Genomic DNA, 11,587 nt, shown 5'->3' on the forward strand with positions numbered 1-11,587 from the left:
CCACTAATTTTGGCGAAATTCAGTGAGTGAGTGGAAGTACCATGCTGCTGGTTGCTGGCAATCACTCGGAAAGAAGTTGTTTGTTTCTTTTACCATAGGTAATGCACCATTGTGGCTAATTAGTTTCTGAATTAGCCTTCATAAGACATATTAGCACTCTCTGAATTTTGACAGTGAAGAGTATTTATTTTGACATGTTTCTCTTTTGGAGAATATGCAATGTTGTTCTGAAAGTACTCAAAATATGCTGGTAATAACATTTTTCTTGATTCATCGCTTGTATATTAGCAAGGTCTCGTGGGATGTTCGACACCAGCCCATACATATTCACGCCTGAGTATTAAATTGTTGGGAACGTTTGACTAAAATGGATTCAGCAAAGATAGAATTAGGCATATCAATACAGACACTGATGCATTTTCTGAAGAAACAAAGAAGATACAGAAGTATTATGGCGCTATTTGTGGCAGCTAGACGTAATTGCCTGAAATACAAGGTAGGCATTATTCTTCAAAGTCTAATCGAAATTTTTCTTGATTCAGTGTTTACATATCAGCATCACATTGAATGATTGTTTGATGCCAGTCGCCCAGACCATGTAGATATATAAAACTTCTATTAGTTACTAACCATATGTATTATGTATTCACCTATACCCCTCTTCTAGTGTAGAGAATGATTTCTTTCTGTTTACGAGGTATTGTATAGAATGTATGACAAAAACAGGTCAGAGATATAAGTAAGCATATAAATAGATATACAGATGCATTACGAAAAGAAGATACAGATGTTTTACAAAAAAAGAAAAGATACAGATGCATCAGTGATGCTATTTGTTCAGCTAAACATAAGTGCATTAATTCTGAAATACTATATTTGCCATTATTTCTGAAGCTTCAATAGAAAACAGTATCAGATTATCTGCGTATTGCATAATCTTGCTTCATGCTACAACTTACATATTTGTTAACAAGCAGGTCACTACGGAAGTGAACTGATGAAGGAAGAGGGATCCGGAGGCGTGGGGATCTGCACTGCTCCATCAAGCATCTGTGTCACTTTAAGCATGGTTGGCCGCATAGTCGGCTCCTCCTGGAGGCACCAAAGGGCGACAGCCACGAATCGCTCTGCCTTTTTTATGTTGAAGTTTGCCTCATCGTCGCCTTCCACCAGCAAGTCGATCCTCCCAGACCTGTAACAGTCGTTTGCCCAGTAAGTTAGTATCGCCTGCTCTTCATCGTCGATCTCTACCTCCACATTCCTCCTGCAGCACACAAGCTCAAGCAGGATCACACCAAAGCTGTAAACATCGACTTTGGAGGTGATCCCTATGTTCTTGAACCACTCTGGGGCAACGTAACCTCGAGTACCCCGGATGCCGGTGTTTGTCTGTGTCTGGTTGGCTCGAAGAAGCTTCGCCAGGCCAAAGTCTGCAATCTTCGCCATAAAGTTGTCGTCGAGAAGGATGTTCTGTGGTTTTATGTCGCAGTGGATAATCTGTGTGCTGCACTCCTCGTGCAAGTAGAGCAGCCCTCGTGCCACTCCAAGTGCAACTTGCACACGGAGACTCCAATGTGGCCGAGCATCACCAAAGAGGAACTCGTTCAGCGAGCCATTGGTCATGAACTCATATACAAGCAGTCTGTCAGTTCCCTCATTGCAGAAACCAAGCAGCCTGACCAAGTTCTTGTGAAATGTCTGCCCGATGGTTTGCACTTCCACCATGAACTCCTTCTCAGTCTCTTGCTGGAGCTTTCCAATTTTCTTGACGGCGATGCTGGTCGCATGCTCATCTTGCAGCCGTCCTTTGTACACAGTACCAGAGGCACCGCTGCCAAGCACCTCATGGAAACCACTGGTTGCCTTCTCCAGTTCATTGTAAGTAAAAATCTTTGGGGGCAATATAGAACTACCTGACAATTGTGGTGACTGGAGTTTCTTCTTGGAGGTGATGCAGATACCGCAGTAAGTGCCAAAGAACAGAATAGAGATAAGTAGAAGGTTTAGCAATACAGAACTCCCAAAAAACAATGAACTCCCAAGAATCCAATACTTCTTCTCCTTTTTCCATTTGCTAGAGCCACTGCTGAGCTGCGACTGTGTATTGTTGCTCCTACGCACCTTGATAAGAACCATCCTGTCTACGCTTTCCGCCATTTTCCCATTTGATAAAGGGAGCTTTTTCTTCCAGCAGGTATTTGTGCTTGCATGAAAGACGGCTGTGGCACAGAAGCAATCAATTATACACAGTCTCCGGCATTCAGTCAGATCTATGGGGCTGTACTCCTCATAGTCGGCTAGAGGCCAGTCAACATTATCAATCTGAGTCATCTCAAACTGGGCTTCCGCTGCTTCCTCATTCAGGTCACAGCTTTGTGGTTCAAAGTCTGGCCTGCACCCTTTGTATTTTCTCTCCTCGTCAAAGAACTTGTAATGGTCTGGGCATTGGCATATTGTTGTCTGATCCTGGGTGCCATCAAAGCTGCAGTAACTGTTGAAGCCACATGCCCCACTGCCGGCATTGTTTGCCATTATCACCTGGCAGATGTTCTGGGGAACTGAGCTCACCGCCGTCCATTGCAAGCCCCATAATCTTGCGGCCTGTCTGCTCTTTGGGTAGACATATTGCCGAAATACACCGTCTGGGTCAAGCGTGGCACGATTGAAGTAATCACCCATTGAGTTCACCCCTGCTGAAGTGATATTGATCTGTGTCCCATTTGTGGTTGTGAAGTATATCCTGCCAGTTTCATTGAACACCAACTTTGAGCCGTTCCCATCTGTACCAGATGCCCAGTATGCATCGTACCGTTTTGTGGTAGGCTCGGCAACTGGATAGAACACAAGATTACCATCAGATTGCACAGCTAGGAGAAACCGGCCATTGGTGTAGTCCGTGGCGATGAGACGGCTTCTAAGTGCCTTGTCCTGCTGACCCACAGGAAGCACTTGTGTGGGCAGGATGGTATCAGCCGGGAAATCAAAGGTCTTCCACTTTGGTTTGCCATCTGCACCGACAAGCCTGAAGTCGCCTGTGTCGAGCATGCTGGCGTAGGCCGCACCAGTGACCCGGGGACTCCAGACCTCATCGTTAGATGGGTTGCGAAGCGAGAGCAACCCATCAGTTGTGAGCTGGAGCACAGAGCTGGATGGCACTTGCACCAGTGTGTCTTGACTGCTCTTGGCGTACCAAGCAACAGTCTTTTCAGGGATCTTGTCAAACCAGACGGCAAGGAGGTACGAGGAGGTGTTACCTTCCACTGGCCGGAAACCGAACGCGAAGTCGCCGGAGGGCGAGAGCCATGAGCTGTTTGGCCCCTGGGGCGTCAAGGAGGAGCCCAGGGTGATGTTCACCTGTGCTTGAGCAGCAGATGAAACCCCCAGCAGCAGCAGTAGCAAGAACTGGAGGAAGCGCCATGGGAGGCGAGGTGCCATTGCTTTTGCTTTGGTTGGTGCCTCTACTGATGAGAGCAAGCTTATGCCCCTTGGAGAATGGCACTTAACAGTGGTCAGTCATCACGCGTCTTCTTCGTGGAACAGTGTGGGACATGGAAATGGTGTCCATAAATTGGATTTTGTGTGGAGCAGTCCATGAGGCTGGGGTTGAATTGGTCAATTCCTCTCCCTATTAGTGACATTTCATTGTCATGCGCAGAAAGGTCTCGCTGCTGACTGTTCTGAGCTTTCTAGAATGATTGTTTCGTCTTTACCAAATTACCATCAACATACGTTTCAAATGAAAAGTGCCAGTCTGGTTCCAAAAACATTTCTGCAGAGGACCTGAGAAAACACTGCAATTTATTTGTCCCTTGATACAGAAGGCGTCTTCTGTCAGTCTGAACTCTAAATCCTGATAAAAGCTTCAGCAATTCTGGCCATCGTCTCCTACTTGTCAATTATGATTTTTCTCATGGTATTCAGGAGTTTCCATTGACTTGACTTGGCATGTGACAGCTGGTCACGGGCCAAACACTGTAATGAGGACAGGGACAGTAGGCTAATGTCTACCACCAACAGGTCAGTGGTGGCATTGAACTGCTCGGCTGTGACCACTGGCATCGATTCCTTTTCTTTGATGGGGAGGATGCATCTGACTGTGACGTGCTGGATCTTTTGGCATCGAGTCCTTTTCTAAGCTGTAATTGGTGTTTCCGTGAAGGCAGGGGCACAAGGATTGGACCCATTGGCCTACCGGAATAATGGAAATTATTGTGTAATGAGGACAGGGACAGTAGGCTAATGTCTACCACCAACAGGTCAGTGGTGGCATTGAACTGCTCGGCTGTGACCACTGGCATCGATTCCTTTTCTTTGATGGGGAGGATGCATCTGACTGTGACGTGCTGGATCTTTTGGCATCGAGTCCTTTTCTAAGCTGTAATTGGTGTTTCCGTGAAGGCGGAACAAGGTAGACCACTCAATTCCCCTTTTCTAGCCTGAATTTCTGAAGAAAGCATTTAGTTTTTAGTAATTTGTGGTTAGTGAGATTTCACTTTTTTGAGGGAAACGCGGATTCATTTTTTTAGGGAAACTTGGATTTTTTGTGGAACAATCCATAAGGCTGGGATGGAATCGGTCAATTGCTGTTACAAGCTTCTGGAGATATATAGTTCATCCTCTGTTTGTGTCCCCTGCTGACTGTTAGTACACTTTAAGCAAGACAAAGGAGAAAATAAAAAAGGTATTCCTGACTACCATTTCCATCCTCTACCCCTGCTGGCCTGTTAGATCTTGGTTCAGAAAAATAGGTATGCCCTATTAAACTGCAGCCTGGATATGGGCATGATAATCTTCTGGTCAGCGAGAAATTTGTTCAGATTTACAGAAACTGCTAGGTTGCTACTGCTCTGAGCTTTCTAGAATAATTGTTTTGCCTTTCCTGAATTGCCATTAGCGTGCATTTTAATTGAATGAAAAGTGCCAATCTGGTTCCAGAAATATTTGTTGAGAGGAATTAAGGAAACACTGAAATTTATTTGGCCCTTGACACGGAAGAACTCTGAATCCTGCAGAAAAGTTTACCTGAACTCTGAATCCTGGAGAAAAGTTTGCACAATTCTGGTTCTGATTTCGTATGTCCGAAAATTACGATGTTTTATCGATTACGCATCTCACTGCATCCATGAGTTCCCGTTGACTTGACTTGACTTGACTTGGCATGGCACAGCTGGTCACCGGTCGAGCGCTTTATGAGGAACAGAAACAGATGGCTGATGTCTGGCTGTTCTTCGGTATACCACTAGAAAATTTGACCAGCAGCAGATTAGCGACAATGGACTGCTCAGCTGTGTGGCCAGTTCTCTATGACGGGGATCTCTATGACGGGGAGGATGGCTGTGACTGTGACGTGTTTACACTACATTGGCGTTTCCTTGAAGGCAGGGGCACAAGGACTCGACACGGCCACGGACACGGCCACGGTTAGCTCCACGTTTGAGTTTTTGGAAAAAAAGATTTGAATTGAACTGCAAAAACCGTCTTATGTTTAGTTACAGAGGTAGTAGTAGATACTTGGCCGTGCATTGCAACGTGATGTAAATAGTATGTTAGATTGTGATTTATCTGCACATATTAATTTGATTATGTCAACAAATAATATATTATTTGGTACTCCCTTTGTAAAGAAACATAAGAGCGTTTAGATCACTATTTTAGTGATCTAAATGCTCTTATTTTCTTTGTGGACGGCAGTAAGCACTTATTTGACTTCCTGAAGAAAATAAAATTTCATTTGGTAAACCGATAAGAGGTGTTGACGTGATTTTCAAGGAAAATCGGAAGAAAGAATTAGAGATTTGAGGGTTTTTCTTTTTCAAAACATATTGTTAGTGCAGTCTCCCCTATAATAATAAAGCATGGAGTGCTTCTGCCCGTACGCCATTAAAATTGCCTCCGAAGTTGGAAAAAGTTACCCACCAATGCCACCTATAAGTTATAAAAAACGTTGCACACAGAAAAATTCGGACTGGGCCGGCCCATTTCAGAATATCTAATACTACGCCCAGCGCACAGAAAAAGACACACCTTGCCTGGGCCGACCTATATATGGGTGATCAATTTTTTATTTTTTATTTTTATTTTCCGTCATTGCTTTTTGTCTACTTGAAATAATTTGTGAATTCAAAAAGGTTTCCAGAATTTGAAACCATGAATTTTAAAATAATATTTAATAAATCATAAATGTTTGTGGCTTTAGAAATTGTTTGTGATTTTTCAAAATATTAGCAAATTTTCTAATAAATGTCCGGAAAATAAACATACATTAATGAGTTTTTCTAAAAAAGTTCATGTATTTAAAAATGTTTTAAAATTTCACAAACTTTCGTCAATTCAAAAAATATTCATGTATTAGAAAATAGCATAAAATAAAACTGTTCATCTCCCCTAATAATAAAGCACGGAGTGCTTCTGCCCGTACGTTATTAAAATTGCCCCCGAAGTTGGAAAAATTACCCACCAATACCACCTATAAGTTATAAAAAACGTTGCACACAGAAAAATTCGGACTGGGCCGGCCCATTTCAGAATATCTAATACTACGCCCAGCGCACAGAAAAAGACACACCTTGCCTGGCCGAACCTATATATGGGTGATCAATTTTTTATTTTTATTTTCCGTCATTGCTTTTTGTCTACTTGAAATAATTTGTGAATTCAAAAAGGTTTCCAAAATTTGAAACCGTGAATTTAAAAATAATATTTAATAAATCATAAATGTTTGCGGCTTTAGAAATTATTTGTGATTTTTCAAAATATTAGCAAATTTTCTAATAAATGTCCGGAAAATAAACATACATTAATGAGTTTTTCTAAAAAAGTTCATGTATTTAAAAATGTTTTAAAATTTCACAAACTTTCGTCAATTCAAAAAATATTCATGTATTAGAAAATAGCATAAAATAAAACTGTTCATCTCCCCTAATAATAAAGCACGGAGTGCTTCTGCCCGTACGTTATTAAAATTGCCCCCGAAGTTGGAAAAATTACCCACCAATGCCACCTATAAGTTATAAAAAACGTTGCACACAGAAAAATTCGGACTGGGCCGGCCCATTTCAGAATATCTAATACTACGCCCAGCGCACAGAAAAAGACACACCTTGCCTGGCCGAACCTATATATGGGTGATCAATTTTTTATTTTTATTTTCCGTCATTGCTTTTTGTCTACTTGAAATAATTTGTGAATTCAAAAAGGTTTCCAAAATTTGAAACCGTGAATTTAAAAATAATATTTAATAAATCATAAATGTTTGCGGCTTTAGAAATTATTTGTGATTTTTCAAAATATTAGCAAATTTTCTAATAAATGTCCGGAAAATAAACATACATTAATGAGTTTTTCTAAAAAAGTTCATGTATTTAAAAATATTTTAAAATTTCACAAAATTTCGTCAATTCAAAAAATATTCATGTATTAGAAAATAGCATAAAATAAAACTGTTCATAAATTCAAATATATGGTTTTTGATTCACAAAATATACGCGGACTAAAAAATGTTCACTAATTTAGGAAATTATTTTATCAAATCTTAAAAAAATGTTAGCCGATTCTAGAAATGTTCGCAGATTAAACAAAATGTTTGCATACAATATGTTCATGAATTCAGAAAACGTTCTTGATTTTACAAAATGTTTGTGAATTTTAAAAAGTTCACAATTTCAAATATGCTCATGAGTTTAAGAAAATGTTCATGATTTTTAAAAATTGTTCATGTTTTCACAGAAATGAGAGTGATAGTGTATATCGATGATGTAGTAAGATGTGATCATTGCCATTCGAAATTATGATTTTTTTTTCTCTCATTGGAACACACGGGCATGTTTACTATATTAACTAGAAGAACACTCGTGCATTGCAACGGGGCCACATTAACTTTAAAAGTTCAATATTAATATTCTCATATATATCAAGTGACATTGGCGATCTTTTTTACCATCAATTCCTCACACACACTCTCTGCCTCCCTCTTCCTCACTCTCTCCCCCTCTCCCTCTCTCTCTCTCTCTAACACACACACATATCCATCTTATTGGGTACGGGACCATAATCCATCTATTTCACACACACACACTAGTACATAACAATATGGATTATGTGTATTATATTTGCCACCACAACTGAGGGAATTAATTTCATGTAAATCGGCCAGCCACAGCTCCAAGAATACGCGGAGGAGGTGGCCCGGGTCGGCGTCGGCGCCGTCCGGCATGGGCCACGGGCCCGCTTCCAAGCGCGTCTGCGCGTCGGCCACCCACGCCGTGTCCTTCAAGTGCCACTTCCACCGCACCAACTCCCAGGGTCACGGCCATGGCCAGGGCCAGGGAAGCCGCCCTTCTTTGCCCCCTTCACCGGCCGCGGCACCCGGCCTCGCCGTCCTCGTCCTCCAGCACCGTCGCGACCCAGTGACGCAGCCCAAGCATCGGCCTCGAGAATCAAGAACGCTCGACAACGTAGAGGGAAGGAAAGGTCATATACATGTCATAAGAAAGGGAGTTTATTTACTGCTCCCTCGATGTATTGTTTCCTTTGTTTGGAGATTGATTACCATTCGTGAGTTAAGGTAAGGTTTACGTGATTGAGCGATTTTTTGAAAATCAATTATTTGTTTTCTAATTAATGTAATTGAGTGATTTAAGGTAAGGTTAATTAATTTAGATTTGATCTTTAGAGATTGTTCGTGATTGATTCTACATTACTAAATAACTTGCGCCAGTATGGAAAGTTCTGATCTGTTTAGATTTCTTTCGTTGTGTGAGAGGGTGACGCGAAAATAAACCGATGAAGTGAGGGGAGGGGACGGAAAAAATCTACGAAAAAAAACCAGCGAAGGTGGGAGGAGGTATCAAAAAAACCATGGAAGATGGGAGGAGACTACCAACTGCTTCATTAGGAGTAGAAATTATTAGAGATTAGAGGTTATTTGTTTTCTGAAAATCTATTATTTGTTTCCTAAAGCAAATTGCATTAATGAGAGAGATTTCGTAGATTTGGCTAAGGTAGGAAAGAATCTATTATTTGTTTGCTAAAGCAAATTGCATTAATGGGAGAGATCCGTTGATTTGGCTAAGGTAGAAAATAATCTATTATTTGTTTGCTAAAGTAAATTGCATTAATAGAAGAGATCCGTTGATTTGGCTAAGGTAGGAAAGAATCTATTATTTGTTTTCTAAAGAAAATTGCATTAATGAGAGAGATTTTTTGATTTGGCTAAGGTAGGCGGTTTTTGCGGTTCGTGACGGCTTAGTGTGAGGTGGGACGAGGTATAAAAAAAAATCATAGAAGGTGGGACGAAAAAAACCTGGGAGGTGGGAGTTGTCCCTGATTAACCTACGAAATTTTGTAGATTTTTTTAGGACGAAAAAAAACCGTGGGAGGTGGGACTAAAAAAAACTGGAAGCGAGACTACCAACTGCTCCCTTAGAAGTAGAGATAAAATATGCATTGCTTCTGCCCGTTCACCAGCAGCATTTTTTTACAGAAGACCCCCTTTGTTTTCAGATAATTAACTCGCTATATCAGTTAAGTGAGAAAACGAACACTTTTTACTGTTTTATAGAAAACCCTTTTTTTTTGATAAATAACCCGCACTCCCAGAAAACGTATCGTTTTTGCCTTTTTTCTATAATTAACCCGCATTCCATCTAGAACAAATAATACTTTATCAAAATACATCTTTTAAACCCTAACTCCAATTTTAACATGTTATATATTAAATTTGATTAGAAAAATATGTAGAATATGAATCTGATGTTATTTTACCTGTTAAACATTTTTAAAATGCTATTTAAGGTGCAACCTTAATGAATAGCGCATGATCCATCTTTCTTTGGTATCGACACCGACCCGGATTACAATGAACACCCCATCAAAGCCAAATTAGAGACAGAAGAAACCGTCGATAACCTTGCATGTACGCCTCGGCAAAATATTGCATGAAAATAAAGCAGATTCTCATTTAATGCCGAAAGAGACGCCTCGGCAATATTTATTGGGGTCTTAGTCATGGTTATTGGGTTAGGGCCGTGCGTTATTTTCTTTTTCCGTTGCAACGAACGGGCTCTTTTGCTAGTAAGTAATAGTGAACGGAAAAAAGCAAAGCTGGCGAATGAGCTAGAGGGCGGAGATGGAATTGGGTAGCAGCCCACGGACTAGCCTACCTAGCGCCGGTTCCCCTTTTTGGCACCTGAAATGGTGAAATTGCTAATAGAGGAGTACTTTTTTCAAAGATCATTTCCACCTCTTCAGGTTGTGACAAATGACGCGCTGTATGTACGTCATTTGTCGCAACCTAATAATTTTTTCTTTTTCCGTAAATCCATTTATCCAAATCGTTTTATCTTCTAAACCATGGGTAAAATCTCATGTTGATTGGTTTTGACAAACTTTTTTCATGAAAAAATCGTGCCTCTCACGGAAGAAAAAGAATAGAAAACGATTTTTTTTCCGTTTCCAAGAGGCATGATCGTGCGACTCATGGAAGGAAAAAAAATAAAAGGCGTTTTTTTCGTCACGAGAGCCACGGCCGTACCTCCTACAAAAGGAAAAAAATGAAGAAAAACCTTTTTTTTCCGTTACCGAGAGGCATGGCCATGCCTCTCGCGGAAGCAAAACCATGGCTCTCACGACAGAATTTTTTTTTTAACTTTTTCGAGAGTTATAGCCATGCCTCTTGCTGAAGCAAAACCGTGCCTCTAACAGAAGCAAAACTGTGCCTCTCACAGAAGGACATGTTTTTCCATGCAAAAATTTAAAAAATGAGATTTTTTATCCAAAATCTAAGAAAGACAAGTGGAAAACCAAATAAAATGGTCTAAAAAGCCGAAAACACATGCGGAAAAATAATAAAAGAAATCCGAAGGGAGCTCCCAAAGCACGACACGTGGTGGCGGCTGAGAGCACATTAAGTGGCGCTCTCACTCTACCCTCAAGTGATCTTGGGAGGCTCCCGAAGGAGTGTTCGTCAACTAGTTGCTCTCCTGAAACGGCGAATAAGAGGTCTCCCCAATGGGACTTCCTATTCGGTGCCTTAAACATCAAGGGAGCTCCTATTCCAAACCTTAAGCGCTAGATCGCTAGCCAGCGCTCATGCTATCGTCTGTTGGGCTGACCCATTTAAAGTGTGCCCGTGCATCGTTCAGCCATTCAACACACACCGGCTTGCATGCTCGGTTGATGACCAATTTTTTGAAAAGTTCATAGGATTTTAAAAAGTTTAGTTTTTTTTAAAATAGCAAAAATGCAAAAAATGTTCATGAATTCAAAATTTCATGAACATGAAAAATGTTTGAAAATTTTAAAAAATCTCATCAACTTGAAAAAGTTCATGTGTTCCAAAGATATTTGGGGGATTTGAAAAAGTTTGCGTATTTGAAAAAGTTCATTGCTTTAAAAACTATCATGCATTCAGAAAATATTTGTGGAACTGAAAAAATTCTTTATTTAAGAAAAGTTCATGCATTTGAAAATCTTCATGGATTTTGAAATTTTCATGAATTTGAAAAAAGTTCACACATATGAAAAAATAGTGTAAATTTGAGAATGCTTCATGCATTAAAAAAATCTTTGGATGTGAAAAAAGATAGGG

General features: G+C 40.5%; 1 protein-coding gene across 1 annotated transcript; it reads right to left on the bottom strand.

The window, feature by feature from the left end:
- Positions 1–736: 736 nt before the first annotated feature.
- LOC125535275 (G-type lectin S-receptor-like serine/threonine-protein kinase LECRK2) lies at positions 737–3,441 on the bottom strand. The gene has a single exon (XM_048698334.2). It carries the CDS (start codon positions 3,433–3,435, stop codon positions 982–984), a length of 2,454 nt encoding a protein of 817 aa, XP_048554291.2. The 5' UTR covers positions 3,436–3,441; the 3' UTR covers positions 737–981.
- Positions 3,442–11,587: the final 8,146 nt, after the last annotated feature.

This window comes from Triticum urartu, chromosome 2A (assembly GCF_056163025.1).
Source record: "Triticum urartu cultivar PI428250 chromosome 2A, HENAU_Tu73, whole genome shotgun sequence".
NCBI classification, from domain to species: domain Eukaryota; kingdom Viridiplantae; phylum Streptophyta; class Magnoliopsida; order Poales; family Poaceae; genus Triticum; species Triticum urartu.